Genomic DNA, 27,736 nt, shown 5'->3' on the forward strand with positions numbered 1-27,736 from the left:
TTCCATTTTAAGAGCTGGAAATACCAAAAATCTGTAGCTAAATGATATTTAATGAGAAGCCTGTTTAAAAGCCAGGTGCTCCTCTCCAGCCTCCTTTTAAAGGCGGTTCCAGAAAGGGGTGACTGTGAGAGGCGCTCACTTATTAGAGTGTGGCATTCTAACCAGCCAGCAGGGGCACACGCCTTTAATCCCAGCACTCAGGAGACAGAGGCAGGTGGGTCTCTGAATTTGAGGTCAATCCGGTCTACAAGAATGAATTCCAGGACAACCAGGGCTATACAGAGAAACTCTTATCTCAAAAAAACCACTAAAAGGAAGAACGTGGTATTCTGTGCATAGAGAAAGCTCTAGGCCTTGCTTAGCTGTGACTTGGGACCTCATGTTTTTGCTTATACCACGAGACTGTTTTTTGCCCTGAAGATCCCACTAGCTAACTGATCCCAGGCCCAAAACGAAGGCATGTAGTCAGCCAGGAAGGCAGTCTGCCTTGATATCACATAGTGCTGAACCAATAAACGGTGGTGTGAAAATGATCTGTGTTCCAGTCTTAGAAACATCCTGCAGAAGGGGCCAGCGAGTGATCGGCACAAACCAGACTTTTGCCCGCTGGGATGAACTCTCTCCTCCTGGTCCTTAGCCAGGATGGCGCTGTCAGAAGATACATAGCTCAGTTGTAGGACACTTGCCTTGTGCATGTACCTCCACGGAACAGGGGAAGTGTCTAGATCCGACTGTGCTTTTCTGTTGAAGGAGCTCTATTTATTAAAATACTGTAGCATGAGTGTTTTACACAATACAGTATCCCTATGAAACACAAGGTCTTTTTACAGCCTGTGGTGTTTATTATTTTATAGGTTCAGACATTAAAGGAAATACCATTGTGCCAGAATCTGTCATTTCAAATTCTTCTGAAGACCAATCCTCATATTTTTTTGAGAAATATTCCAAGGATGTTTTAGTTGAGGTAAGGACATTTCTGAAAATGGAAATTTGACTACAATCAGGACGTTTCTTATTGCAGTCTTTTTCCTTCCTCCCTCCCTCCCTCCCTCCCTCCCTCCCTCCCTCCCTCCCTCCCTCCCTTCCTTTCTTCCTGTTTTTTGTTTTGTTTTGGGTGTTTGTTTTAAGCCACACTCTCATATTTCCCAGATTGTCCTTGAACTCACCATGTAGCCTAAGATGACTGTGAGCCCCTAAACCTCCTGCCTCTGCCTCCTTACGTGCTGAGATTACAGGTATGCACCATTGTATCTGCTTATGTGTGCTGGGGACTGAACGCAGAACGTCGTGCATGCTAGGCAACTCAACACTGACCAGACCCCAGCTTCTTTTCAGAGTTCTTCAATGCATTTCTCTGTGAGACCTCAGAGTGACACTGACTATGACCTTGAAGGACTGACGGGCGTGTGTTGTGGAGTGGTCCTCATTCTCGCCCAGTGTTTAACCAAAGACAGCCAGTGATGCCGTACCCTCCCACAGGCTCTGGCCGAGATCCTGCATCAGCAGTTCTTAGACACTGACGTCGAGGAGCGCCACCATGCATACCTGAAGCCCTTCCGCATCCTTGTCAGTCTCCTGGACAAGCCCGAAATAGGTACAGTGGGGAAAGCCACTGCCACCGGCACACATGGGGATCTCATGTTTTGGCAAGTTTAAACACAGATGTGGTCGACATTCGAGTCTTGAAAGTGCATGGTTCAGGGTTCCTGCCATTCACAGTAGGCTAAGAAGCTCCAACTCCTGCTGTGGGTACGTGTGCTTTCAGCGCGTCTGCACTTTTCACGAGACTGTTTATCCCAGTGTCATAACCGCTAGTGAGCCTTGGTTTACACCTGGGAAGGGACCCTGTGACCCTGTGAGTGTGAGCAAGCTGCCCCTCTGTAACATTAGAACATCTCAGCATGAAATGAAGACTCTGCTTCTTAGAGGGCCTCTCTCACGCACACTGTGACCCCTGACCCCTCTTTTTTTTTAAAATATTTATTTATTTATTATGTATACAATATTCTGTGTGTGTGACTGCAGGCCAGAAGAGGGCACCAGACCTCATTACAGATGGTTGTGAGCCACCATGTGGTTGCTGGGAATTGAACTCAGGACCTTTGGAAGAGCAGGCAATGCTCTTAACCTCTGAGCCATCTCTCCAGCCCCCCACCCCGACCCCTCTTATACACACACTGTAACCCCTGACCCCTCTCACACGCATACTGTGACCCCTGGCCCCTCTTACACGTACACTGTGACCCCCTAATGGAGTAAGTCACACACACAAAAAAATCCCACACCAGTTTGGAATTATGATTAATAAAAAGGTTATTTATTTAAAGGGAAAAAACTTATAGATCACCGTCCTAGACAACAGCCTCCTGCACGACCAGGAAAAGCATCTGATAGTCAGAAGTGGAATCTGAAGCAAGAGAGAGCCGAGGGCTGCTGCTGCTTTTTTTAAAGCAAAAGATACCACACCCCAGTGGGCTGGTATCTCAAAGGCTATTGGCTGAAGGAGCAAAAGTAGCTCCCGCAGCAACCCCTGACCCCTCTTACACACACACTGTGACTCCAACCCCTCTTACCTGCACACTATGGTCCCTGACCCCTCTTATACACACACTGACCCTTGATTCATCTTACATACTGTGGCCTCTGGACCCTCCTACACACACTGGGACCCCTGACCCCTCTTACATGCACACTGTGGCCCCTGACCTTTCTTGCACATACACTATGGCCCCTGAGAATCTGTTGAGGAAAGTTTTCTCTCCCATTGACACCCCTTCATGATCAGATCTGATGTCTAGTCACCTGAGTACCATAACAGGACAGAGACTCCCCTCCCCCACCCTCTACTGCATTGCATGGTCAAGGGTGTTGGCTAGGAGGCCAGGATAACAAAGAGCCAAGCGCATTCTTAGGCCATGCAGCCTTTCAGTGGCTAGTTCAGATGTGGCCATGAGTATCTGTTGTGTGGCAGGGCTGGTGTGACTCTAGGGAAGGAGGATGGAAAGGACACCCCAGCCACTGGGATGTTGGTCTTGTTGCCTTGGAGCTTTTGAGACAGTCTGTCTGTACCCTTCAGACTGGGATGGAACTTCATGTGTAGCCAGGTGGCTTTGAATCCATCCCCTCCTGCCTCTGCCTCCAAAGTCCTTGGATTATAGACATACCATCACACTCACTGCAATTCTCTAAATATTATTACATGTGTCATGTACCGTGTGTGTGTGCACTCCCACGGGTCCTTGTGCGTGTCACAGTGTACATGTTGAGTCAGAAGGCAACTTTCAGGAGTCGGCTCTCTTCCATGTGGGTCCTCAGAGTCAAACTCAGCTCGTTGGGCTGGGTGGCAGACGTCTCGACAGGTCCTGCCTGCAGTTTTTGCCCAGCAGTTAGTTTGTTCAGGTGGCTTGCATGTCTCATGTGTCTCCACACGCCCAACATGAAGGTGGGCCCTCTTGTGATACCCACTTCACAGAGGGAGAATCCAAAGGTGATTCATGTCCCCGAAGGTCCCCCAGTGCCCGAGTCTTCCTTTCCAGGAAGCGCTGCTGGCCTGGCAGTGCTGAGCATGAGCCCTGGGATGCTCGCCATATTACAAATGGGATCTTTGCTGAGCCTCCCAGGCCCTGCTGCCTTTAACCAACCCCCAGTGTGAGCTTTCTTTCTGGAAGTACCTGTGCTTTCTCTCTTCCTCCCTCCCACTTCCATCCACCAACAGTGGCTCCTAAGATTTCTCTGTATTTGGAACTAAACCCCATCTCAGAAAAGTCAAAGAAGTGAGCTGAGTGGTATTAACATGTTGGGTGCTTGTGTGTGCCTCGGGGAGATATTCAAAGAAGAAACAGGGGTTAGCATTAGATGTGTGTTCTGTGTCAAAGCTACCCTGTTGTGAGCCAAGAGGCTGCACCATTTAGCCGGGTACAGGCCAGACTACTTTCTAGAAGCTGCCGAGTGTTTCCCTTCATATCGAGCAGTTGTTAAATCCACTCTTCTGCTGGCTTAGTTATCTGAGGGACACACACATAGGTCGATAGCAGTTGGTTCTGCGGGAGCAGGAGCACCAGGCAGTCACTTGTTCTCTTTCGGCAGGTGGGCTTTAGCCCTGTCTTCTTGTCTGCTCCATGAAGGAGGCTGCAAAACACCCTGTGGTAGGAAGCATTTGGCACCCTTCCAGCCAATAAAAGACACACAAGCTTATAAGAAATAGTTCTATCACAGGCTGGAGAGATGGCTCATCAGTTGAGAGCACTGGCTGCTCTCCCAGAGGACCAGAGTTCAATTCCCAGCACCACATGGCAGCTCACAACCGTCTGTTAACTCCAGATCCAGGGATCTGACACGCTCACACAGACAACATGTAGGCAAAACACCAATGCACATCAAATAAGAATAAAGTATTTAAAAAAAATGTTCTCTCAGAGGCGTTGTGATTCTCTGAGAAGCATAAAAGATTAAGTTAATTCAAGGCTCAATGTAGCTCAGGGTTAGAACAATTGCTTGGTGAGGCCACAGGACTGGTCATAGCACTGAGAATAAATGCGTGGAAGGCGGATGTGCTACCACCATTACACAGCGAGAACGTGGTGTTTTCCTTTGCTGAGAGTGGGTGCTTTCATCCCTCCAAATATGCTCAGGAGAAGTCAGCTTGGAACTCTATGCCTTACACATGACCCGGTGGGCCAGGAAGTGGCTCTGACATGTGGCTGCTGGTGCCTCCATGGCTCTTCTTGAGCTTCTCAGGATTAGACTGGGCAGGGAAGTTGCTCTCCTCTGTGGGTATTTCTCCTGAGTAATTTTTGGCCAAGCAGTTCACGGGTTTGGAACGAGTAGTGTTCAACTGCCTTTACCCAGTGAAAACTGGCTTGGACAACCTGCTGTGACCTTGTGTAGTCAGGAGAAGCTGCACCGCCCCTGCCTGTGTGGCTGTGGGAAGGACTTCATCTATGCCCAGGTGTAGCAGTGACTGACACTGAGTGAGCTGTGCAGTAGTGTGCTGCATTCCTCCAGGTCGTTGCTGCTGCTGCTGCTGCTGCTGCTGCTGCTGCTGCTGCTGCTGCTGCTGCTGCTGTTGTGGCCGCAGCCCTTGGTTATCCCCATACACCTGTAAAGGCCCAGACAGCCCTTGGTTATCCCTATACACCTGTAAAGGCCTAGACAGCCCTTGGTTATCCCTATACACCTGTAAAGGCCCAGACAGCCCTTGGTTATCCCTATACACCTGTAAAGGCCCAGACAGCCCTTGGTTATACCCGTACACCTGTAAAGGCCTATGCATATGAAGTTATTCTGGTTGTTTTATGTGTGCCTTAGTATTTATTGGTTTAAAATTTGATGGATAAGGGTTGGGGTGTAGCTCAGTTGGTAGAATGCCTGCCCAGCATCAGGAAACAGCATCTAGTCTCTGAAGAAGGATGCTTAAAAGAAATCCCACACACTAGGATTGAGTATAATAGAGGGTTGTTTATTCAGGGGTAGACTCACAGATCACAGCCCTCTGCTGGAACGGGGAACAGCAACAGAATCCCGCAGCCAGAAAAGAGACCAGACATGCGCTTTACAGTGGCATAAATAGTATAAGAGGCTGCGTCGAAGTGGGCAGGTAACTTAAAGGCTACTGGCGGTAGGAATTCCTACAGCAAATCTCTTATCACACAAACCAGGCATGGTGGCAAAAGCCTGTTTTTCCTTGCACTCAGGAGGTAGAGGCAGGAGGACCAGAAGTTCACAATAATCTTTGGCTGTGTAGAGAGTTCGAGGCTAGCCTGGGCTAGAGACTGTGTCTCAAAACTCACAAACATTTGACTGTGGTATTAGTACTTTTCTAACTGTTTTCTCTTATTTCAGGACCCCAAGTGGTTGAGAATTTATTTCTAGAAGTCATCAGAGCCTTTTATTCTTACTGTCACGATGTCCTTGGCTCTGACCTTAAACTTAGCTACACTCAGAGTGGGAATCTGCTAGCAAGGTATGAACACAGCCTCCACATTTCACATCCATCCCCTCCGTGGTCCCATACTAAATTTTATTCTCTTATTTTTCTGGTTTATTTGTTATAAATGTCCTGAGTGGTCTGTTGTGGTGGTTTTTTCCTTTCTCAGAAAATAAGGATTTTTTTATTTGAAAGCAATAGATGTTTATTGTAGAATACCCTGATATTTGAAGCTACCAAAAACAGCAGAAATACTATCTTCCATAATCCTACTCTCCTTTGAGGAAAAAGGTCTCCACTGCTTTCAGACCCTCCTGCATGCTTAAACACACCGACCCCATCACAGCCCATAGATGAAGCTGCGTGGTGTCACTGAGTACAGCTGGGCCTGCTCTCCACTCTTTTCCTCTGGAATGTGATGCCCAAGCTTCCTCGTGGGAGCTTGTCATTGAGTAAATCCTGATGGAACAGTCAATCCCTTGCTGATTGACACACTTTTCTGGTGGTTCCACTTTTTCCATATTTTCAAATGGTCACATATCTCTATGTACACATGTAAGGATTCCTGAAGTGTTCCCTAGAGGGCTTTGCTGAGCCTTGGATACACATTTAAAACTTTGTGATGGCCTGGGCATGACCTGTCTAGTGTGTCCAAGGCCCTGGGTTTAATATCCAGCATCATAGTAAATATATAAAATGGTAGCCAAGTCTCCCTGCTGAACCTACAGTTGCGTGGTGGGAAGGGGTGGGCACCGGTGCTGAGTGTTGTGTTCTTTACGCAATAGCTCTCACATCTCTTTCTGAGAGATCCAGCGGTAAGAACACTGTTTGGCAGGGAGTTGTTCTCGTCAGGGATGTGGCTGTTGGCACGTTGCTCCTGCTCATGCAGGCAGTGATAGGGACAGGAGGGGTCAGGACAGGCTTCATCATGGTGCATCGTGCATACGTATGAAACTGTCAGAGGAGAGATGAAAAATGTTTTAAAAGCTGTTATGCAGGGAAGCCTTGTGGAAACGCTTTCCTAGAATTGAGACAGCAGCATTTGTGTCCTGATCAGAGTTTGTCAGAGGCAGGGTGGCATCTTGAGCACTTGTCCTGTAGTTCAGATCCCATTGGTCACTTACCTGCTTTCCCTCCTCTGCAGCACAATCAAAGAAAACAGACATGCCTCCGAGATCGTGAAGACGGTCAATTTGCTGTTCTCGTCGCTCAGCACTGACTTCCTGTGGGATTACATGGCGCGGTGTTTCGAGAAGTGTTTTAAGTGAGTGGGCCTCTGAGGACGCCGTGTGGGGAGGAGCCGGTGATGGTTCTGGGGCTGCATGGAGGCCAGGGTCTCACCAGTAGTGACTCTCCATGGTCTCTCCTGAGCTTCAGAGGCCAGTGACACAGGGCTGGGAGTCATGTAGGTCTCTAATAGGATGGAGACTGTGTCTGTGCCACAGGATCCTGGGCCACTCTGTTACTCACGGATCCTAACTTCAGAAAGCCCTCTGCCCGTGTTCTCTTGTTCATCAGTGCAGCCTCCCCTGCAAGCCCCATCTTCTTCCCTGGGCATAGGCGCATGTCTCTAAGCTGAACACGAACTCTTCGGTCTTCTTAGTGTGAGATGGGTTCAAAGTGGTCATGTTTAAGGCTATTATGGTGAGCTCTGCGCCCCTATTCATCCAGCGGTGAATGCTGCGTGGGCTCATGAGTCCAACCCATTCTTCAGGACCTGGAACTGTGAAGGAAACTTCCCATGTAAACTTTGGCCACGTGTGTCCTGTGGCTACAAAGCCTGAGGTGAATTCTTTGGGCAGCCTCATGAAATGTAGGCATTTTGTTCTCATACTGTGGACCTGTGAGGAAGCGGCCAGAGACATAAAAGGGCCTGTCTAGCACAGTAGATCAGTACCTGCCAGAATAGGGTTCTGCAGGAACCCCAGAACCAGGTCCAGATGGCTTACCCTGTGCTTTCCCAGAAGACATCTCATAGGAGTCTCTCAGGGGACCTCAAAAGTAAAACAAAGGTGGGTGTGATGATGTACACACTTGACCCCAGCACTCAGGAGGTAGAAGCAGGAGGATTTCTGTGAGTTCAAGGCCAGCCTGACCTATATGCCAAGTTCCATGTCAGCAAGGTTATGTAGTGAGACCTTGTTTCAAAAACAAACAGAAAAAAAAAAAAAAAAAAAACAGCCTGACTCATGTTGTGTAACATAGGCCAGTTCCTGTTGCCCTGGAAACGAGTCTTTGGGTTGGTACTAGGGACTTGCAGCCATACATAGTGACATCGCTGTTTGTCTCCCAGATGATAAGTCCACGCCTGGACAAATCTGATTAAGTCAGAAGCAGTTTGTCCCAGAGACATTCAAGCAGCGCTCTCTCTAAGGCATCTCCACATGAGGCAGTCTGTCACCAGAACCGAGGCATGAGGCCCACAAAAGCTGTCTTCCACTGTGCTGGAAACCGTAAGATATTTGCAATTGAGCTGGTCAAACCTGCAATTCCAGTGCCTTTGGAGCTAGCCAGGGCTACTCTAGTGAGGTCTTGTCTCAGAAACAAAACCAGCCTTTAATCCCAGGAGGCAGAGGCAGGCCAATCTCAGTGCTACATAGAGAGACCCTGACTCAATAAGCAAACAAACAAAAACCCTTAAAAACTAAATAGAAAGAGAAGTTGTATGCAGTGACTGCGGGAGAGAGGACTAACCTTCTGTCCTGTGCTTGGCCTAGACCAGTGAAGCAGCCGGCGGCCATCGGCCCTCCCACCACCGTCTCGGAGCTCTGCACCCTCCTGGTGTTCCTGCTGGATGTGATCCCCTTGGTAGGTGTGCTCAATGCTCCCCACGTACACAGTGCCATCTCTGCTGTCTTGTCAGGGTGTGCCGATAGAATCTCATGGTTTTTGTCACGACGGGAGCAATCCCGGGCCTCCTGTCTGCTGAGCACACGCTTGCCTTACCTGTGCTCCCAGGCTTTCTGTTTTTGCTGCGTTTTTGTTTGTTTTGATTTTTCAAGACAGGGTTTCTCTGTGTAGCCCTGGTTGTCCCAGAACTCACTTTGTAGGCCAGGCTGGCCTCAAACTCACAGAGATCCACCTGCCTCTGCCTCCTGAGTGCTAGGACTGAAGGTGAGCACCACCACCACCAGGCTCATTTTTGCTGTTTTAATTAAAGAGACTGTAAATTCTGGGCCTGGTAGTAGGCTGATGGACAGTTTGCTAACTAGTGAATGACGCATGTGACAGTCGCGCGGGACTTAACCCGAGAGAACGCAATGACGCTTATGACAGTCCGCGGGACTTTATCTGAGAGAATGCAATGCTGCTGAAAGGACAACGTCCTTGGCTTGAGGTTAATGGAAACTCAGATCAAATCCAACCCCCTAAGCTGCTGTTCTGAGGCGCTTGCTTTCCTGCTGTGGCCAGCGAGGGTGAGTGACCGATCCTTCTGTGTTGCAGGAGCTCTACTCGGAGGTGCAGACTCAGTACCTCCCACAGGTGCTTGGCTGCCTGCTGCAGCCTCTTGCTGAGGAGGTGGAGGCCCTGAGCTTAGCTGAGCTCACGCACGCCTTGAAGACATGTTTCAAGGTGCTGAGCAAAGTCCAGATGCCTCCCTCCTACCTAGACATGGAGCCCAGCAGCGAGAACTCGGTATGTGCCTCTGAGGAGTGGGAGGTAATGGGCACGGTTTGGATAGCAATATGGACAGGAAGATGTGCAGCCACTGTGCTGAGGACACTTGTAAGGGTTAGTTCATTCCACCCACTCCCATGCCCCAGCGCCGCCGTGCATGGCTAGACAGTGCTAGTAACTGCAGGTGGCCCTTTCATTGCAAGTTTGTATGCATGTGACTTGACACGCGTAAAAAGCAAACCCAGTATGCCCTGAATTGGCAGTGTGGCTTAAATAACAGAAATCACTTTTCTCAGTTTGGAGCTCCAGGTTGTTTTCTCCCAGAGTAAATAAAAAATCTGCCCCAGACCACTTTACAAGCTTCTCTGGGCTCGTTGGCCACCTGTGGTGCTTCAGGCTTGTCAAAAATTTACCCCCTCCACCCCCACTCCATCGCTGTGTTTACATGCATGTGGTGTTCTGTGTGTGCAGTCTGTGCCTAAATTCCCCCTTTTAATGAAGACAACAGCCTGTTTGGATTTAGGCTACCCAGATGCCCCCACTTAGGAGCTACTAAGACCCTTTCCTCACATAAGGCCCCACTACAGGCTCTGGAGGTTAGGGCTTGAACACCTATCTGGGGACACAGTTCATCATAACCCGCTCTGTGTGGCCATTTTGTCTGTATTTCTACCAGACTATACCATGGGGAAACCCTTGTGTGTTTGGTACAGCAGTATTGACCTTTGTAATTTCGTCATGCCTTCTGTGATGTGGACTTGTAACTGCTTCCTATGATGGGATGTTTAGATTCCCCTTGGTTCTCACTATTGAGGAGGTGCAGTCAGCGTCATCCTATAGCGTGTAGGTGGATGTCAGTGTTTTTGAAGGGTACAGTTTTGTCAGTGGGCTGCAACCAAAAGGCATGATTGCTCCTTTGAAACTAAACAGTTACAGGCTTAGGGTTCAAGGGGATACTGAGGCAGATTGCTCTTTAGGGGTGAGAGTTCTTAGATGAGTTGGTAGTGCTGCAGACGGACAGGTAGACAGCAGCAGCGTGCTGGGCCTCTGAGGAGAGCTCAGACCCACATGGCAGAGTGGCCGCCCCGTCTTCATTTTCACTGGAACAAGGGTGGGAAGGAGATTAAGAAGTTCCTGATTTTAGCCCACAGCTGACTATTGCCAGAGGTGAGCCGCGAGTTTGGAGAATGTCAGATGATCCATAGTGTCCTTCCAGGCCGGCCATTACTGGGGGTTAAGGGAGGTGTCAGTAGGGCGGGGAAGGCAAGCATCTAGAGAAACAGCTTCAGGTCTGGAAACTAAATTACCGTGGTTACTGCCATTATCCTGGTTTATCTGGAGTGGAAGAGCCAAGGGAGTGGGACACAGCTTTTTCTTATGTTTCAGAGTCCAGTAAAAGGAGAAAACAGTGATGTCATTTTGGATACAAAGGCTGTAGTCGCAGGCGATGAAGAGGCTGCCTTCCCCCCACTGAAATCCGAAGACAGTGGCATTGGGCTCAGCGCCTCCTCTCCAGAGCTCTCTGAGCACCTAAGGGTGCCTCGGGTGTCTGCTGAGAGGGACGACATCTGGAAGAGAGACGGGAGCATGCAAAGGACATTTCTTTGCATCCAGGAGCTCATTGCCAACTTCGCCAGCAAGAACATTTTTGCAGCATCACTGACAGTGTCTGGGGAGGAGCACAAACCTGAGGAGCCCACAGAGAAGAGCAACAAGGGCCAGACACCAAGCATCAGCCACTCTGAAAGGAAGGGCTCGTGGGATTCCAAACCCATCACCGTGCCCCAGTTTAAACAAATGCTTTCAGACTTGTTCACGGCACGCGGGTCTCCCTTTAAGATGAAGAGTTCAGAGTCACTGTCCTCTGTGCCCAGCAGCCCACAGAGAAAAGCTGGGACAGAATGGGACATTGACCAGGTGGTCATTGAGTTGGTGGGCTCCAGGGAGGACTGTAGGGAGGCCTTCGCCGCCGCCTGCCACCTGCTGCTGGACTGCGCCACCTTCCCTGTCTACCTGTCTGAGGAGGAGACCGAGCAGCTCTGTGAGACGCTCTTCCAGGCTCCAGGTGAGAGGGTGGTGAGGAATCCTGTGATGTCCAGCTTCCTACAGTCTGTCCACCAAGAAGGGGGACGGGGAGAGCTCCTGGTCAGATGATAACACATGGTTTGGGGTCATTTTAGATTAGGGAAGATCACTCAGTAAACTCTGCAGAGATCTCCAAATCTTTGCTTAGGGGATTCATCCCAGCTACACTCATTTGCCCACTAGTTCCTGCTACCTGCATCAATGTTAGCTTGCTGACGTCCTGTGTGCACTGACTCCTTGGCTTGTCTGTGTCTGAGACCTGTCTGGCCCACCTGGACATCTCCTGAAAGGTACCCGGTGTTGCTGTCCTGTCTGCCATCACTGCCATCACAAAGCTGAGAGGCTTAGCAGACACTTCCTGTCCCATAGTTCCAGAGACCAGAGCAAGGTGGCAGCAGACCCACACTCGATGTCTGCTGGCGGGTCCAGCCCTTTGTGTCTTCCTAGCTGGCGGTGTGGCCAACAGTTTTGGGCTCACAGTGTCACTCCAGTCTGTCTTCACACAGGCTGCTCCTGAGAAGGCACCAGGCCCAGTGAGTTAGGGATAGATTAGCTAATGTTGTTATTGTTGCTGCCATGGCCAATTACCTGGCAGGAGCAACCTAAAGGAGAGAGGTTTATTTTAACTGAGGGTTTCAGAAGACAGGGAAGGGTCAGCAGCTGGGACAGCCCGACGGCAGATCCGGAGGCAGGAGAAAGACAATAGAGACAGCAGGCCTTCACAGGCTACTTCCTGCTGATCTGCCTCCAACTTGCAGGCTTGAAAACTTTCCAGAGCAGCGCCCCCAGCTGGGGGTCGGGTGTTCCAACACAAGCCTCCTGGGACAAGTCAGGTCCACCCACAGCACAGGTCCACCCTGAGTCTCTCTAGGAAGGCCTCCTTGTCAAGGTCTTCTACAGACGTGTGCACACCTGTCCAGGTGACTGTGCGAAGTGAGTGCTGTGGCATCTGAATGGAGAACCTTCACCTGCTTGCTTCTGTTCTCCACCTGCTGTCCTAGGAGCCAACGATTGCAGCTTCCCGTCCTGGCTAAAGTCCCTCATGACCATCTGCTGCTGTGTGAACGACTGTGCCCTCCAGAACATAGCCATCGCCACCCTGCTGGAAGTGATCAACCACTCCCAGTCCCTCGCTCTCGTCATTGAAGACAAGATGAAGCGCTACAAAACCTCTGGCAACAACCCGTTTTTTGGCAAGTTACAGATGGTGACGGTCCCTCCCATTGCTCCTGGGATTCTGAAGGTCATTGCAGAGAAAACGGACTTCTATCAGGTGTGTCTCCCCGGGAATACATGCGCGTAGATTAGCGGCCCTTTTCCTCAGACCTGTTTATTGGACGTTGCCCTGGAGACTGGCACAAGGGCTGTGAATGTCCAGCAGCAATGGAGGGTTGGGAGGCCTGGGTCTGCCTGGTCTGTCTCTGCATCCAGCTCCTGGTGGCCTCTGTCCCTTAGCAGGTGGGGCAGAAACCTCTCTCGGCATAGGTGTTCTCTCTGCAAGCAAGCGCTGGTGCTTGGCCAGGCACCTCCTCGTGGGTTTCTGCTTGGTCCTGTGCCTTGGTGACATGACAGTGGGCTCCCAAGAGCCTCACTTAGCAAATGTGAACAGAGGCCTACACTCTAGGCATGGGTGTTAACTCCTTTTCCCTCAGAGGGTGGCTCGTGTGCTCTGGAATCAGCTGAACAAGGAGACCCGAGAGCATCACATCACTTGTGTGGAGCTGTTCTACCGCCTGCACTGCCTGGCTCCGACGGCCAACATCTGTGAGGACATCATCTGCCACGCCCTGCTGGACCCCGACAAGGTGAGCCTTGCACCTGTCCCTCCGTGCCATGGCCAACGGGCTGCTGAGTCAGTCCCACTTGGCATGCCCAAAGCAGACTGTACCCACCCAGGCCAAGTCTCTTCTGAGCACAGTGAGTGTCCTGATGAGCAGAGGTGGTCTGGAAGCCCAGAGCTGGAAGAGTCAGGGAGCTATAGCCGTTCCTTTTAGGGTCCTGAAAAATGCAGTTGTGTCCATATTGAGGCTCACCACGGAAACTTGCCCCGACTCCCAGAAAGTTGGGACTTGCAGCCTTTGGAGCCGTTTGTAAGCATAGTTGTAGAGAGTTATCGGCCTTCTGAGAACTTTCTGCCAATTGGTTGTCCTTGTTTTTTAAGGTCCATGGGCCTGACATTTCCAGGGTATACAAGGAAACTGAGTTCTGTGTTTTCCTTGGACCATAGGACTTGGGTGTGATTCTGGACACTGTGATGCCAAATCCCTTTTTAAAGATTTATTTAATTTTATTGTATGTGTATGTTTTGCTTGTATTCATGTACATATATGCACTCTATATGTGCCTGGTGCCCCTGGAGGCTGATATAGGGCACTCATACCCTTGAACTGGAGTCGCAGCCAGTCATGAGCACCGTGAAGGTGCCAGGAAATGAACCTGGGTCTTTTACAAGTGCTCTTAACTGCTGAGCCATCTCTCCAGCCCCTAGTGGCAACTTAAACACGTATTTCAATAAACATACCTCTAAAGCCAGGAGAGATGGTGCATGTCTTTTAATCCCAGCACTTGAGAGGCAGAGGCAGGAGCATCTCTGTGAGTTCTAGGACAGTCTGGGCTCTGCAGAGGGGGCAAGAGAAGTGAGCAGATGCAGGCTTTTCCTTTCTGGTCAGGACTCTGGTGAGAGCATCGTGTCTTGGCTGGAATTGCTTCCTGCTCTGGTAGCTCCATTTGTTATGTAAATATTTTTACATTTATTTGTGTAAGAGTGTATGTATGTCACAGGGACAACTTGGCAGAGTCAGTTTTCTCCTACCCTTGTGGGTCCCCAAAATGAACTCAAGCCAACCAGTTTTGGTAGCAAGTCCTTTTACCCTATGGCCCATCTCTCTGGCCCTGTATTCATTGTTTAAATGGATGTTGGAGTTGAGCCTGCTGTGACAGGCCAATGCTCCCTTCACGGTGGGAGGGGGGGGCTGGTACAGGAGGATTCCAGGTTCAAGGCCAGCCTGCACAACTGAGACAGTCCCTATGTCAGAATCAAAACAAAACAAAAAAGTGCTAAGAGCGCTAGGTAGAAAATTGCTCGGAGCACCCCAAGGCTCAACCCCCAGTACTACAAATAAATAAAAGCCTTATAGTGACTCATAAAGATCTAGGATGAGACCAAGTTTCTCCCATTTATCTCCTGATCAAGGGAACAAGGCTAGAAGCTCTGTTTCGATTTTCCGTGATCTGGCATCTGACACGGGAGATCCAGGGCAGTCGTGTGACGTCCCACAATCGCTCCTTTGACAGGTGAGGTGGTTCTTCATTGTGATCTGCCATTCTCAGCCAAGTCTTGTGTGGGCTCGGGAGGGAGAGGCAGGTGAAACTGGCGGCAGGACAGCCGCTGGAGCTGTGGCCCCGTGCTTGACCTCATTCCGTGCTGCACAGTCCTGTCATTTCATGTGGCCCAGAAGTGTAAGATGCTTCTGAAGATTTCCACATGGCAGGGATGAGGAGCCCACCCTGCCTCAGCAGCTCGCCCTGACCAGAAGACATCCCCCGGGATAGGGATGGTCACTCAACTAAGGGGCCACTTCACGCTTAGGATGCCGTCCGTATTCTTTGGTGTATTCCACTCTGCTTTGTCTGGGCCCTGTGTTCACTGTGACTCTAAAAGCACAGCACGCAGCTGAGCACACAGCCTATCGTTCCCTTGGTCTGTAAGGCCATGACGCTCCCCGAGGTGTCTGTGTCTGCGTTCAGTGCCTGGCACACAGGGGCAGCAGAGCGGGGGCTCAGTGGTGTCTCTTGTAGGTCCTTGTTTGTCGTCCTGGACAGCCTGGCTTGTACAGATGGCGCCATCAGTGCGGCAGCCCAGGGCTGGCTGGTGCGTGCGCTCTCCCTCGGGGACGTGGCCCGCATCCTTGAGCCCATGCTGTTGCTGCTGCTCCAGCCCAAAACCCAGAGGACCTCCATCCACTGCCTCAAGCGGGAGAACTCAGCCGGTGAGTAGCTGCAGAGCCCCGGGGAGGGAGGCCAGCAGCAGCAGGCCTAGGCCTGCTCTACCTACATGGGGTGACCGTCCCTTGTAAGTTTGTGGGGACGCTGAATTTAAGCACCACAGGATCTAGCACTTTGAACTGGTAGGTGTGGACTGCTGTTTTCACTGAAGTATTTGAAATACGCCATGTTACTATTAGCTATGGTCACCTTGCTGCTACCAGAGGGCAGTAGCCTTCACACCTTCTGGCTAGCATGTCCCCTTGCTTCCCAACCCAGCCTCTGGCAGCTGCCTCTGCTCTTGCTTCACCTCTGTGGAAGCAGATCCTGAATGTTCTCACCATAAAAGAAATGGCGAAGTGAGATATGTGGATGTTTTATTTAACTATTTCATGACATACGTACGCATTTAAAGAGCCCCATTCCATCCTGTCACGACTCGTGCTTCTCATTTTTCAATGCGATACTTTTCAAATTACTTAGAAAGCACTGGGATTCCTGATTTTCTCACTAGAGAAAACAATCCACGTGTCTCTAGCACAGATAGAACATCCTTGCCAGCATCCAGAAAGCTAAGCCGCCTCCCTTGTTTAGCAGAGGTGTGGGGCCTGCGTGTGAGCGCCATTGTTAAATGAGGTTGCCGCGAGGCGCTCTGAGTACATCTGCAACCCCAAATCTAGGATAGTTTGGGGTGACTAAAAATGTCAGTTTGTGTGGAATCTGCTAATCTTTCAGAAAGAGACAGCGCCACCCTGAGGTAAGTGGAGGAAAATCAAGTGGCCTCCCCTGTACCTGTACAAGTTCTTCCCTGAACCTGTCACTGCTGATGGTCCTTAGGGGGAAAGGTGACCTCCCCTGTGCAAGATTCTTTCCTGAACCTGTAACTGCTGATGGTCCTTAGGGGGAAAGGTGACCTCCCCTGTGCAAGATTCTTTTTGAACCTGTAACTGCTGATGGTCCTTAGGGGGAAAGGTGACCTCCCCTGTGCAAGATTCTTTCCTGAACCTGTAACTGCTAATGGTCCTTAGGGGGAAAGGTGACTGCCTCCTCGGAAGGAGACTGATTTATTCCACTTCCTAAGAAAGGGCGCTTAGAGAAATAGAAACCAATTGCCCACAAGCCCTATGCTTTAGTATTTCTTTTGTCTTTTCTTTTACATGTATTGTGTGTGTGTATGTGTGTGTGCATGTGCCACACACGTGTATGGACAAATGCATGCCATGATACATGTGCAGAGGTCAGAGGTCACCTTGCAGGAATTCTTTCCTTTTCACCAGGCAAATCCCAAGGATCAATCTCAGGTCCTCAGCTTAGTGGCAACATGCTTTCTGCTGCCAGCCCCTGCCCTGCCTCCTGCTCTTTAGAGCTCCCCTGCTCTGCTTCTTTGGACTCACCTCTGCGCTGCCTCACCACTTCCCATCAGCACTGCCTGGTGCTGCAGCCTGCTCCCTGCTAATGCAGAAGTCCACCGTCCGCCCCGCTGTGCCTGTGCTGCTGTGGACTGGGCGCTCGCAGGCTCTCCATCTCTGCTCTGCTTTTCCTTCCTCTCCCAGTCTCGCTTGTGTTCATAGCATAGTCCTGTTGAAAGCTACAAGCCAAGAATTTTCATGGTATCAAAGTCCTTTGATTTTCACCTCTTTATAAAGGACTGTTGAGGGCTGGAGGGATAGCTCAGAGGTTAACAGCACAGGCTGCTCTTCCAGACATCCTCAGTTCAATTCCCAGCAACCACTTGGTGGCTCACGACCATCTATAATAGGATCTGATGCTCTCTTCTGGCCTACATGCAGGCAGAATGTTCGAAGGAAGGAAGGAAGGAAGGAAGGAAGGAAGGAAGGAAGGAAGGAAGGAAGGAAGGAAGGAAGGAAGGAAGGACGGACTTGAGGGTTGATATTTAAAAGTGCTGTATATTTCCTCAATGCAGAAATATTATTGTGCTGATTTTAAAATCGAATATTGAGTAGGCATAGTGGCTCACACCTATAATTCTAGCATTTGGTAGACTGGGGCAGGAGGATCATCACCTTGAGGCCAATCTGGGTTACTAAAGGAAATTCCCATTGAAAACAATAGCAAAAACAAAAGAATTTGGTATGGAGCAGGGCCTGGGTTCAGATCCTCAGCGCTCACATAAATGCTGGATGGACACAGCGGTCCTCCTGCAATTCCAGCACTCGGGAAAGAGACAAACTCCGCAGAGCAAGCTGCCTAGCTGTGTCTGAGAGCTCTGACTTCACCTAAGAGACCCTCCTTTAAGATGGAGATCAGTAGAGGAAGCCCCTAGACATTAGCCTCAGGCTTCCACACATGCCCACACGGATGTGCCCACATGCATCTTAGCGTACATACATACATACGTACACACACAAAGAAACCTCTCTCTCTCTCACACACACACACACATGTGTGCATGTGTGCTCAAAAAAGAAAATTAAAACACCCCACAAAAATTCAGAAGTAAAGGCATTACCGACAATGCCAGCTGATGAGCTGGGGCGTTGGCAGATTGCCGATGCCCCGCCCCTGCTCTTTCACAGCTCCAGTGTTCCAGCTGTTCTGTAGCTGAGTCCTCCCTTTGTCCTGTACGTGCCTCATATCCATGCTTGCAGATACACGCTCTAACAGTCCAGCAGCCTCTGTCACAGTCCTGCACCCTGCTGTGTGTCCTGTCTTCACACCTTTTAATGCATGCCCTGCCCTCACAGCTTTGAACTATGCCCATGTGTCTGTGGAATGCATTTCTGAAGAGACAATTCTGCAAGAAAATCGTTTATATTTTTTTAAAGTGCCTTCTCCCAAGTTTATAATAAAGACAGAACTGATGTGTGCAGCAGATACAGTGGCTCCCAGTGCAGGCCCCGGCCCTCAGAGTACCTTACTGAGGACAAGCGAGACTTTGTCACGAAACAAAAACAAACCCAAAAGTTGCTATAACAAACCCTTGACAGTGGAACTAAATCTGACGGCCTCCTGAATGTTCTAAAGAGCCGATGTGCCTGTGTGTGCTGGCACCCGACTTTGTGTGGTGCTGGGGATTGGATCAGGGCCTTCTGCACTCTAAGGCGGCACTCTTCCCTCTGAGCTAAACGTATCTGTGCTGCTGTGTCTGTGTTTTACCCATGACGTAATCTAGGCTCGGGTGCAGTTCCAGTGCTCATTGTCTGTTTAAGCTCGTTGTCCCCTCGTAGCTAAGTTGTCATCCCTAGCCATGCTGGTCTAAAGTCCTTTGTCGTTTGTGATCTCCAGAGGACGTACATCGCTGGCTTAACAGGAAGAAGCCCCCATTCAAAGAGGCGTGTGGGGTGTCTGAGCTGCAAGAAGCTGCCTCTGAGGAGCGCCTGCCTCTAGGCCAGTTCACCACAGTGGATCGTGAAGCCATCTGGGCTGAAGTCGAGAAGGAACCGGAGAGATGCCCACCGAGGAGCGACCTGAGTGAGGAAGACCTGCCCTACTACATGGACCTTCCAGACAAGATGGCCTCTGGTGGCCCGGACAGCAGCGAACACACAGAGTCTGCAGACACGAGCTCTGGCCACACTGACAGTGAGAGCACATCCCCGTTCTCGTCTCCCTCCCATGACCTGCGTGACCTGAGCCACGAAGAGAACTGCTGTGCACCCATACCCATCAGCGGCAGGGTGTACTCGAAGCGAGCAGGCCTGCTGGCAGCCTTCCAGCCAGAGAGTGCCAAGTCCAACGCCAAGCTAAGCCTAGCGCGAGCAGACTCGGACAAGACACAGGCTTCTGAGTCGCTTTCTAGCGACGAGGAGGCTGACGTGGAGCTCCAAGCCATCACCACATCGAGGCTGTTGAAGCAGCAGAGAGAGAAGCAAGAGACCCTCGAGGCCTTGTTCAAACACATCTTACTCTACTTGCAGCCCTACGACTCCCAGAGAGTCCTCTATGCCTTCTCTGTGCTGGAGGCTGTGCTCAAGACCAACCCCAAGGAGTTCATTGAGGCTGTGTCCAGGACCGGCATAGACACCAGCTCCACCGCGCACCTCAATCTCATCTCCAACCTCCTGGCTCGCCACCAGGAGGCTCTTGTTGGCCAGAGTTTTTATGGCAAGCTGCAGACCCAAGCCCCCAATGTGTGCCCCCACTCCCTGCTGATTGAGCTCCTCACCTATCTCTGCCTGAGCTTCCTGCGGTCCTACTACCCATGCCACCTAAAGGTCTGCCACAAGGACATCCTCGGCAACCGTGACGTGCAGGTCAAGAGCGTGGAGGTTCTGATTAGGATAACGACACAGCTGGTCTCAGTGGCCAAGTCCTCGGAAGGGAAGAATGTGGAGTTTATCCACAGCCTGCTGCAGAGATGCAAGGTCCAGGAGTTTGTCCTGCTCTCGCTGTCGGCCTCCATGTACACCAGCCAGAAGCGCTATGGTCTGGCCACCGCTGACCGAGGCAGGGCCCTGGTGGAGGACAGCCTCTTTGAGGAGAGCCTCATCAACCTGGGGCAGGACCAGATCTGGAGCGAGCACCCGCTGCAGATTGAGCTGCTCAAGCTCCTGCAGGCACTCATCGTCCTGGAACACCACCTGGGCCAGGGGCAGGAGGACGCTCAGAGTCAGCCAGCCCTGTCTAGAGAGTGGCAGAGGGCCCTTAACTTTCAGCAGGCCATAGGCGCCATGCAGTATGTGCAGCCCCACCCCCTCACCTCCCAGGGTCTGCTGGTCTCAGCCGTGGTGCGGGGTCTGCAGCCTGCCTATGGCTATGGCATGCACCCTGCCTGGGTGAGCCTGGTCACACATTCCTTACCGTACTTTGGAAAGTCTCTGGGCTGGACGGTGACACCCTTTGTTATCCAGATTTGCAAAAATTTGGACGAGCTGGTCAAGCAGTATGAAAGCGAGTCTGTCAAGCTGTCTGTCAGGTATGCTGAACTTGATGCTCTTAATGACAGGTTTTGTAGGGAGTGTTTGTTTTGCCAGCATTACCAACTGAAAACCAATCCAACCCCCTGAGAAGACTGGTGGTTGTCAACAGGAGTATGTATGTTTGGACCCTTTAGCTGTAACCCCACATAGTCTGCTAGCGTGCTTACCTGTGGGTTCAGTCCCAGCACTGCGTAAAGCCAGCTCTCGGGGCCATCTTTGGCTATGTGGGGCTTTCTGCGCTACATGATAATCCTGCCTCAGAGCGAAATTAAATAAACCCCACACAGCTACCCAGCCCATCTCAGAGTTGCTAGTCAGCTGAGCCTGTTAGTTTTGCAAAGCAGAAATAAACCAAACCAGAACCATCTTCAGAGTAAGTCTAAAACACCTTAGACCATTTCTCGATAAGATCAAAGATGCCTATACATTTTATTTGGGGAGCATTTTATTTCACCAAGCACAGCACAGTGACTTCTCTCTACTTTCTGTGTTTAAGTGTTGGACTGAAAACCATCATGGCTTCATGATCTTTTAAATTCTCAAGCCCAGCGTCTCATTTCCCCCCAGCATGACTATTTTTATTGATTATTTTGGGGTTTCACATATTACACCCTGATCACACTCACTTCCCTGTCTTCCCAGTCCATCCACCCGTCCCCCACATCTCCCTACCTTCCACCTGCATCCCTTTGTGACCTCACCCAAAGAAAAGGAGAAGAAAAATGCCCAGTCTAATTTGTGTTGCCCATACACTCACTGGAGCCTGGTCAAAGTCCCAGTGGCAGCTCTTAAAGGAAACCCAGTCCTTCCCCACCCCTGCAGAAGCCATCGACCGTGAAGAGCTATACCTTTCACAATTCAAAGTTTCTAATATTTATTGACCAGCTATTTGTGTGTGCATGCATATGTGTACAGGTATGTGTGCGTGCATGTGCGTGCATGTGCGTGCGTGTGCTTCAAAGGGCAACTTAGGAGTCCGTTCTTTCCTTCTAAGTGGGTTCCAGGAATCAAGCTCAGGTCCTCCTGACTAAGAGTCTTGTCATCTCCTCCCGGTTATTTTACTGAACAGTTTCTCATTTCTTCGCCACAGCACAACTGCGAAGAGGGAAAACATTTCTCCGGATTACCCACTCACTCTTCTGGAAGGTCTGACAACCATTAGCCATTTCTGTCTTTTGGAACAGCCCACCCAACACAAAAAGGTACATTTTCTTTCCCCTGAGTTTGAGGCAAATTGCTTGTATTGTTTGTCTTTACTGGGTTGTGACTGTGTCAAGCATATAATAGTAATAAATGGTCTCTCACATAAGGGCAAATCTCTAGGAATGAAAGTGCAAGGTACCAAAAATATATCTTTTAGATTTGTTTCTTAACCATGAAGAATAATTCCTCAGAGGCATTAAATAAGAAATATATTCCATAACACTATAACCTAAAATAAGATGAATAAATATTATATGAAATGTGTTGCTCCATTACCATCCCAATAAAGAACTGCTATCAATTTTGAAAAAAAGTAATGAATGATGCAAACATCTTATAAATGTATAGAAGATATGCGAATATGTATGAGTTTGAGTGTATTATGCAAATGTATGTGGGTATGCAAATGTGGACATGCACATAGGTATATGTGCACAGGAAACAAATAAGGGTGAGTTCCTTCAGCTGTTGCCCATTGTTCCATCAGCTGGTAATGGGGATAAAAGATAAAGCAGATTGTTTGATTTTAGGCTTATATTGCTGTGTGTGTGTGTGTGTGTGTGTGTGTGTGTGTGTGTGTGTGTGTTGCCTGCCTCCATGGCAGATTCCTAACCCTGTGTTCGTGCATAGCATATGGAGGCCGGAGGAAGACTTGGGTGTCTTCCTTTATTGCTCTCTGCTTTTTTGCCATAAGACAGGATCTCTCACTGAAACAAAGCTGTCTGCTTTGGCTAACCGGTCAGCTGACTGGTGAGCCCGCAGGATCTGCTGGGTTTTCCTTCCTAGTACTGAAGTTACAGGCATATACAGCTATGTCCAACTTTTTGTGTGGATGCTCTGGATTTGAACTCAGGTCCTCGTGCATGCACAGTGAACTCTGTCCTTACTGAACCATCTCCCTTGTCCTGCAAATTTGTTTGGTTGTTGTTTGTTTGGGACATCTTTGGCTAAGTATCAAGTTTGAGACTAGTCTGGACTACATGAGACCCTCTCTTTAAAGCACAAAACAAAACACAATATTAAAATACACTTACTGTTGATTGATTTGAAAGTCTAAGCCAGTTATAGTGGCCACACCTTTAATCCCAGCACTCCAGAGGTAGAGGCTGGTGGAAGTCTGAGTTCAAGGCCAGCCTGGTCTATGTAGTGAGTTCTAGGACAGCTAGGGCTCCATAAATGTAGAGAGACCCTGTCAAAAAAAAGTTTATAATTTGCAGCATTGCGTGTCAGCTGTGACTTGGCACGTGCAGGGACAGATGTCACTTCCAGGCTACCTCATGGGCAGTGGCCCTCCCCGAATCCCAGCAGGTGGGAGGGAACTTGGTTGGTGCCCCTCTCATGCCCACATTTGAACTTTCAGACTGCTACCATCAGTGACCCAATCAACTTGAGAAATGCCAAGAACGCCATTCTGGAAGAGCTGCCTCGAATTGTGAATACCATGGCCCTTATCTGGAATGTTCTCAGAAAGGAGGAAACTCAGAAGAGACCCGTGGATCTCCTGGGAGCCACGAAAGGATCCTCCTCTGTTTACTTTAAAACCACCAAGGTCAGTCACCTCTTAAGTGTCTCTGGCTTCCCATCTCCTTTGTCCCCGTTAGCCAGGCATGGCAGCACATGCCTGCATTCCCCACACTCAGAAGAGTAATGTTGCTGCAAGATCTAGTTTGAGGCCAGCTAGATCTACACAGTGAGTTCCAGTCAGGGCTACATAGCCAGACCTTGTCCCAGTAAACAATGAAAGGAAAATGTGTGTGTATGGAAACAGATACAAAAGTCATTAAAAATGCTTAGTAGGATCCACAGTTCAAATGAGAGGCAGAGGTCTCTCCTCAAGGTAAATATTATGGCACATGCCTGTAATTTTCAGCATTTGAGCAGTGGAAACTGGGAGACCAGCAGTTCAGGAGCCTCAGCTACAAACTGAGCTAGCAGCTGCCTTTGCCTGAGACCCTTTCTCACAGGAACTGATGTTTTCCTTTTTATACAGAACAGCGGAGGGTGAGTGGTTTCAGCCTTTGCTGGAAACTCATTCTTGACGAAACTGAATCCTAATGATTAGACTCGACCCTCACCCGAGTGTCCAAGGAGTCCCCTGAGGCCTGGGCACTTCAGTGTGGGCTGTCAGCATGCTTTCAAGAGTTGATCTTATTGAATGTATCACCCCCCCACCCCAAACACTGACTGTGTCAGTTTTCACAGCTCTGTCTCAGAAGGCTCCAGGCTTCTGAGAGCCTTCTGTGGCTGGTCTGTGATTATCTGTTACTGTTTGTGTGCCTCAGAACTGTTCAGGCCTTCAGATACACTCATCTGTGCTTGGCGGCACTGGCATCTTAGATGCTCTGATGGACAGGTACACGCAGAACGTTCCATCCGCTCCAGAGGTGCTGGTAGAGCACCTGTCATGGCCCTTGCTGGCTTGAAGTCAGAGCAGCTGTGATGGGCCCCATGAGACTCTGGGGCCCACTAGCATTCCGTGGTGTGGGGGAGGAAGATGCACAGGAGACCCTAAGCGTGTCGTGCTCTGCCCCTCCCTGAGGAGGTTTCTCTCCTGTGTTCCTGTAGGTAACCCTCTCATGCATGCTGTAGGTAGCAACCCCACTGGGGTTGGTGAGACGACTCAGTGGGTAGAAGCCATGGTGACCTGAGTCTGATCCTCCAGACCCACACGATGGCCTGATGCCTGCGGGTTGTCCTCTGATCTCCACACATGTGCTATAGCACACAGTTTACTCTCACATATACATACCACACACACGATCATACACTCACACATCACATGCTAATTATAAATAAAAATCAGCGTTACTGGATTCTTAAAAAAAAGGAATAAGCTGGGCATGATAGTACACACCATTAATCCCAGCACTCAGGAAGTGGAGGCCCTCATTCCTCATCCTGCACACTCACTGTGTGAGCCTTGGTTCCTCGTCCTACACTCACTGTGTGAGCCTCGGTTCTCATCCTGCACACTCACTGTGTGAGCCTCGGTTCTCATCCTGCACACTCACCGTGTGAACCTCGGTTCTCTTCCTGCACACTCACCGTGTGAGCCTTGGTTCCTCGTCCTGCACACTCACCATGTGAGCCTTGGTTCCTCGTCCTGCACACTCACTGTGTGAGCCTCGGTTCTCGTCCTGCACACTCACCGTGTGAGCCTTGGTTCCTCGTCCTGCACACTCACCGTGTGAGCCTCGGTTCTCGTCCTGCACACTCACCGTGTGAGCCTCGGTTCCTCGTCCTGCACACTCACCGTGTGAGCCTCGGTTCTCGTCCTGCACACTCACCGTGTGAGCCTCGGTTCTCGTCCTGCACACTCACCGTGTGAGCCTCGGTTCTCGTCCTGCACACTCACCGTGTGAGCCTCAGTTCTCATCCTGCACACTGAGCAGTGAGGACTCAGTGAACTCTGCCCGTGGTCCTGGGGCAGCACGACAGAGTTCCTGCCCTCACCACAGAGGCCAGAAATGAGAGGAGACAGACAGCATGCTCCGATGGGCCATGGCCTGCCGCTAGCTGCTCTGTGGTGTCAGGGAGGGTGCAGTCCTGGGCAGAGTGACAGACCTTAGGCCAGGGTGGGAGGCTGACCAGGATTAGCTGTTCCTCCGGGACATTTACCGCCTCAAGACCTGTCAAGCACCTCACCTAGCTGTACCCCTCCTTCCTGGCCACTCACTGTGCCTTTCCTCTGGCAGGGGTGGCATGTCCCATCTCATATCCAGCTCCTGCAAGGGGTGTCTGCCCCTGCTCTGTTCCAGTCCCCTCAGCAGTGAAACACACGGCTGCAGTTCTGAGTCGGTTCTTACCGTAGATGGCAGCTAAGTGTGCATCGGGCGAAGGCCTGGAACCTTTCTGGGAAAACTTCTTATTTGCTTTTTTGTTTCCCAGATCATAAGACAAAAGATTTTAGACTTGCTGAACCCCTTGACAGCCCATCTCGGGGTTCAGCTGATAGCTGCAGTTGCTACAGTGTGGAGCAGAAAGCAGGCTCGGCGCCACAGCAAGATGAAGGTAAGATGTGAACAGAGAGGGTGGGCCAGCAGGCCCAGCGCGTAAGTGTGCTGCCGCTGCGCTCCCTGACCCGAGTGGTAGACAGAGAACTGATTTCCACAGATGGTCCTCTAACCTCGTCATGTTCACTGTGGCATGTGTTCCATGGCACATGCATTCCTACACATATGCACTCACACGTGATAAATAAAATGAAAATAAAAAAGACAGAGAATAATTGTGGAGGACAGCCAACATGAACCTTGGGCTTCCACATACATATGCACACATTCACACATGGACACAGAAACATACGCACATGTGGATTCACATATGAACATACCTTCGTACACACACATGTATTCACACATGAACATACATTCATACACACTGGCAAAAGCCAATTTCTTTCTCTGGTGGTAGCCACTGTGGAAGGCTCTGTGTGTGTGTGTGTGTGTGTGTGTGTGTGTGTGTGTGTGTGTGCGCGTGCCAGAGCCGCTGTGGAAGGCTGTGTGTGTGTGTGCCATAGCCGCTGTGGAAGGCTGTGTGTGTGTGTGCGTGTGCGTGTGTGTGTGTGTGTGTGTCATAGCCGCTGTGGAAGGCTATGTGTGTGTGTGCCATAGCCACTGTGAAAGGCTGTGTGTGTGTGTGCTGTAGCCACTATGGAAGGCTGTGTGTGCGTGTGTGCCATAGCCGCTGTGGAAAGCTATGTGTGTGTGTGTGTGTATGTGTGTGTGTCAGAGCCGCTGTGGAAGGCTGTGTGTGTGTGTGTGTGCCATAGCAGCTGTGGAAGGCTATACTTGTGTTGTTTGATTTTTGTTTCCCCCTATAAGCGTCCAAGGAACTCTTTTCTTCTGGACAGATAGTCCCCGTGGCAAGCGCATCCCAGCACACGCTTGTGGACCTGGTTTGTGCTCTCAGCACCCTGCAGACAGAGTCGGTGCTGCAGCTGGTGAGGGAGGTGGTGAAGAGGCCGCAGCAGATCAAAAGCGATGAGGTGAGAAGCCCCAGGGGACAAGCACGGGATTCTCGGTTTAGAATGAAGGCTGTCACTGTGCTTTGGACAGGGCGTCTAGGGTCTGGTGCTGTAGTTCAGAGGTGAGGTTAGCTGAGGTTAGCTTGCCTGTCCCCTGCTGCCACATGCACTGCCTGATGCTCAACTCTTAGCACCTTCTATGCACCACGTGGAACAGTTTTTAGAAAGAGGAAGTGGCACCTGCCTGGGAACTGCAGCCTGAGAGGTGTGGAGCGCAAACAAGGGCAGAGTGTAAGACAGGCGCAGCCCTGCAATTCAGCAGCCACCTTGGCAGGGGAGGTGCTGGGCTCAGTTTCCATTTGTGTGTGTATTGATGACGAAGGAAGGGGGGAGACTAGGTAAGGACAGGAACATGGGATTAAATGGGTCAGGGAAGGTGGGAGGTCTCAGTGGAGCAGGCAGGAGGGGTCCGAGTTTGAGATGAGCTCTAAATAGAGGTCAGGCTTTCCTGTGCTGCTGCTTCCAAAGGACCACGTGTCCTTGAGAAGGACGAGAGTTGTGGAAGGCACACACTCAGGGACAGCGAGTGTGTTAATAGTCCTCAGCTCAGATAAGGAAAGGCTCCAGGAAAGCTGGTGAGGAGTGTGCGCAGAGACTGTTCAAGATAAACAGTGGATTCCTCGGGCAACCTTGCGCTTTCTCTGCAGCCACTTGAGTGACACAGCTTCAGCTGGTGTTGACGGCTGTAGCTCTTACAGCACAATGTCAACACCTAGCCAAGAAAGTTTGTCCAGGGCAAGCTGAAAACAGTCAGAACAAGCTTATCCAGACAGTCGGGTAAGGTAGAGACTGTATGAGCTGCAGCGCAGAAGGCTTGGAGGATGACCGTAAACCAGCTCTGCTTGAAAGAAATAAGAAAATAGTTTGTCTGACCAAGTGTGAGTGACAGTGGTCCAGGAACACATATTTAAGTTATCCTGAAGGACGTGTGGGAAAGGTTGCATGCGTATAGTTCCAGGACAGAAGAAAGTCACGAAGCCAAGCATTTACAGGTTCACTGGTGTGGTCTCTAGT

At 50.3% G+C, this 27,736-nt stretch overlaps 1 protein-coding gene across 4 annotated transcripts in view; it reads left to right on the top strand.

Moving 5' to 3' along the window:
• Positions 1–27,736, top strand: part of Dop1b (DOP1 leucine zipper like protein B) — a 110,067-nt gene that overhangs the window by 41,020 nt on the left and 41,311 nt on the right. For all 4 annotated transcript variants that reach the window (XM_050162056.1, XM_050162057.1, XM_050162059.1 and 1 more), the window contains 16 exons: positions 855–964; positions 1,480–1,594; positions 5,842–5,962; positions 7,071–7,190; positions 8,644–8,734; positions 9,371–9,562; positions 10,931–11,609; positions 12,631–12,902; positions 13,282–13,434; positions 14,823–14,923; positions 15,428–15,618; positions 18,860–20,489; positions 21,584–21,695; positions 23,057–23,245; positions 25,585–25,707; positions 26,549–26,683. In XM_050162056.1, coding sequence (XP_050018013.1) covers positions 855–964; positions 1,480–1,594; positions 5,842–5,962; positions 7,071–7,190; positions 8,644–8,734; positions 9,371–9,562; positions 10,931–11,609; positions 12,631–12,902; positions 13,282–13,434; positions 14,823–14,923; positions 15,428–15,618; positions 18,860–20,489; positions 21,584–21,695; positions 23,057–23,245; positions 25,585–25,707; positions 26,549–26,683 — 4,334 coding nt within the window. The remainder of the gene's footprint in view (positions 1–854; positions 965–1,479; positions 1,595–5,841; positions 5,963–7,070; positions 7,191–8,643; positions 8,735–9,370; positions 9,563–10,930; positions 11,610–12,630; positions 12,903–13,281; positions 13,435–14,822; positions 14,924–15,427; positions 15,619–18,859; positions 20,490–21,583; positions 21,696–23,056; positions 23,246–25,584; positions 25,708–26,548; positions 26,684–27,736) is intronic.

This window comes from Alexandromys fortis, unplaced genomic scaffold, assembly GCF_014885135.2.
Source record: "Alexandromys fortis isolate MF-2015 unplaced genomic scaffold, M_Fortis_MF-2015_v1.1 scaffold_128, whole genome shotgun sequence".
Taxonomy (NCBI): domain Eukaryota; kingdom Metazoa; phylum Chordata; class Mammalia; order Rodentia; family Cricetidae; genus Alexandromys; species Alexandromys fortis.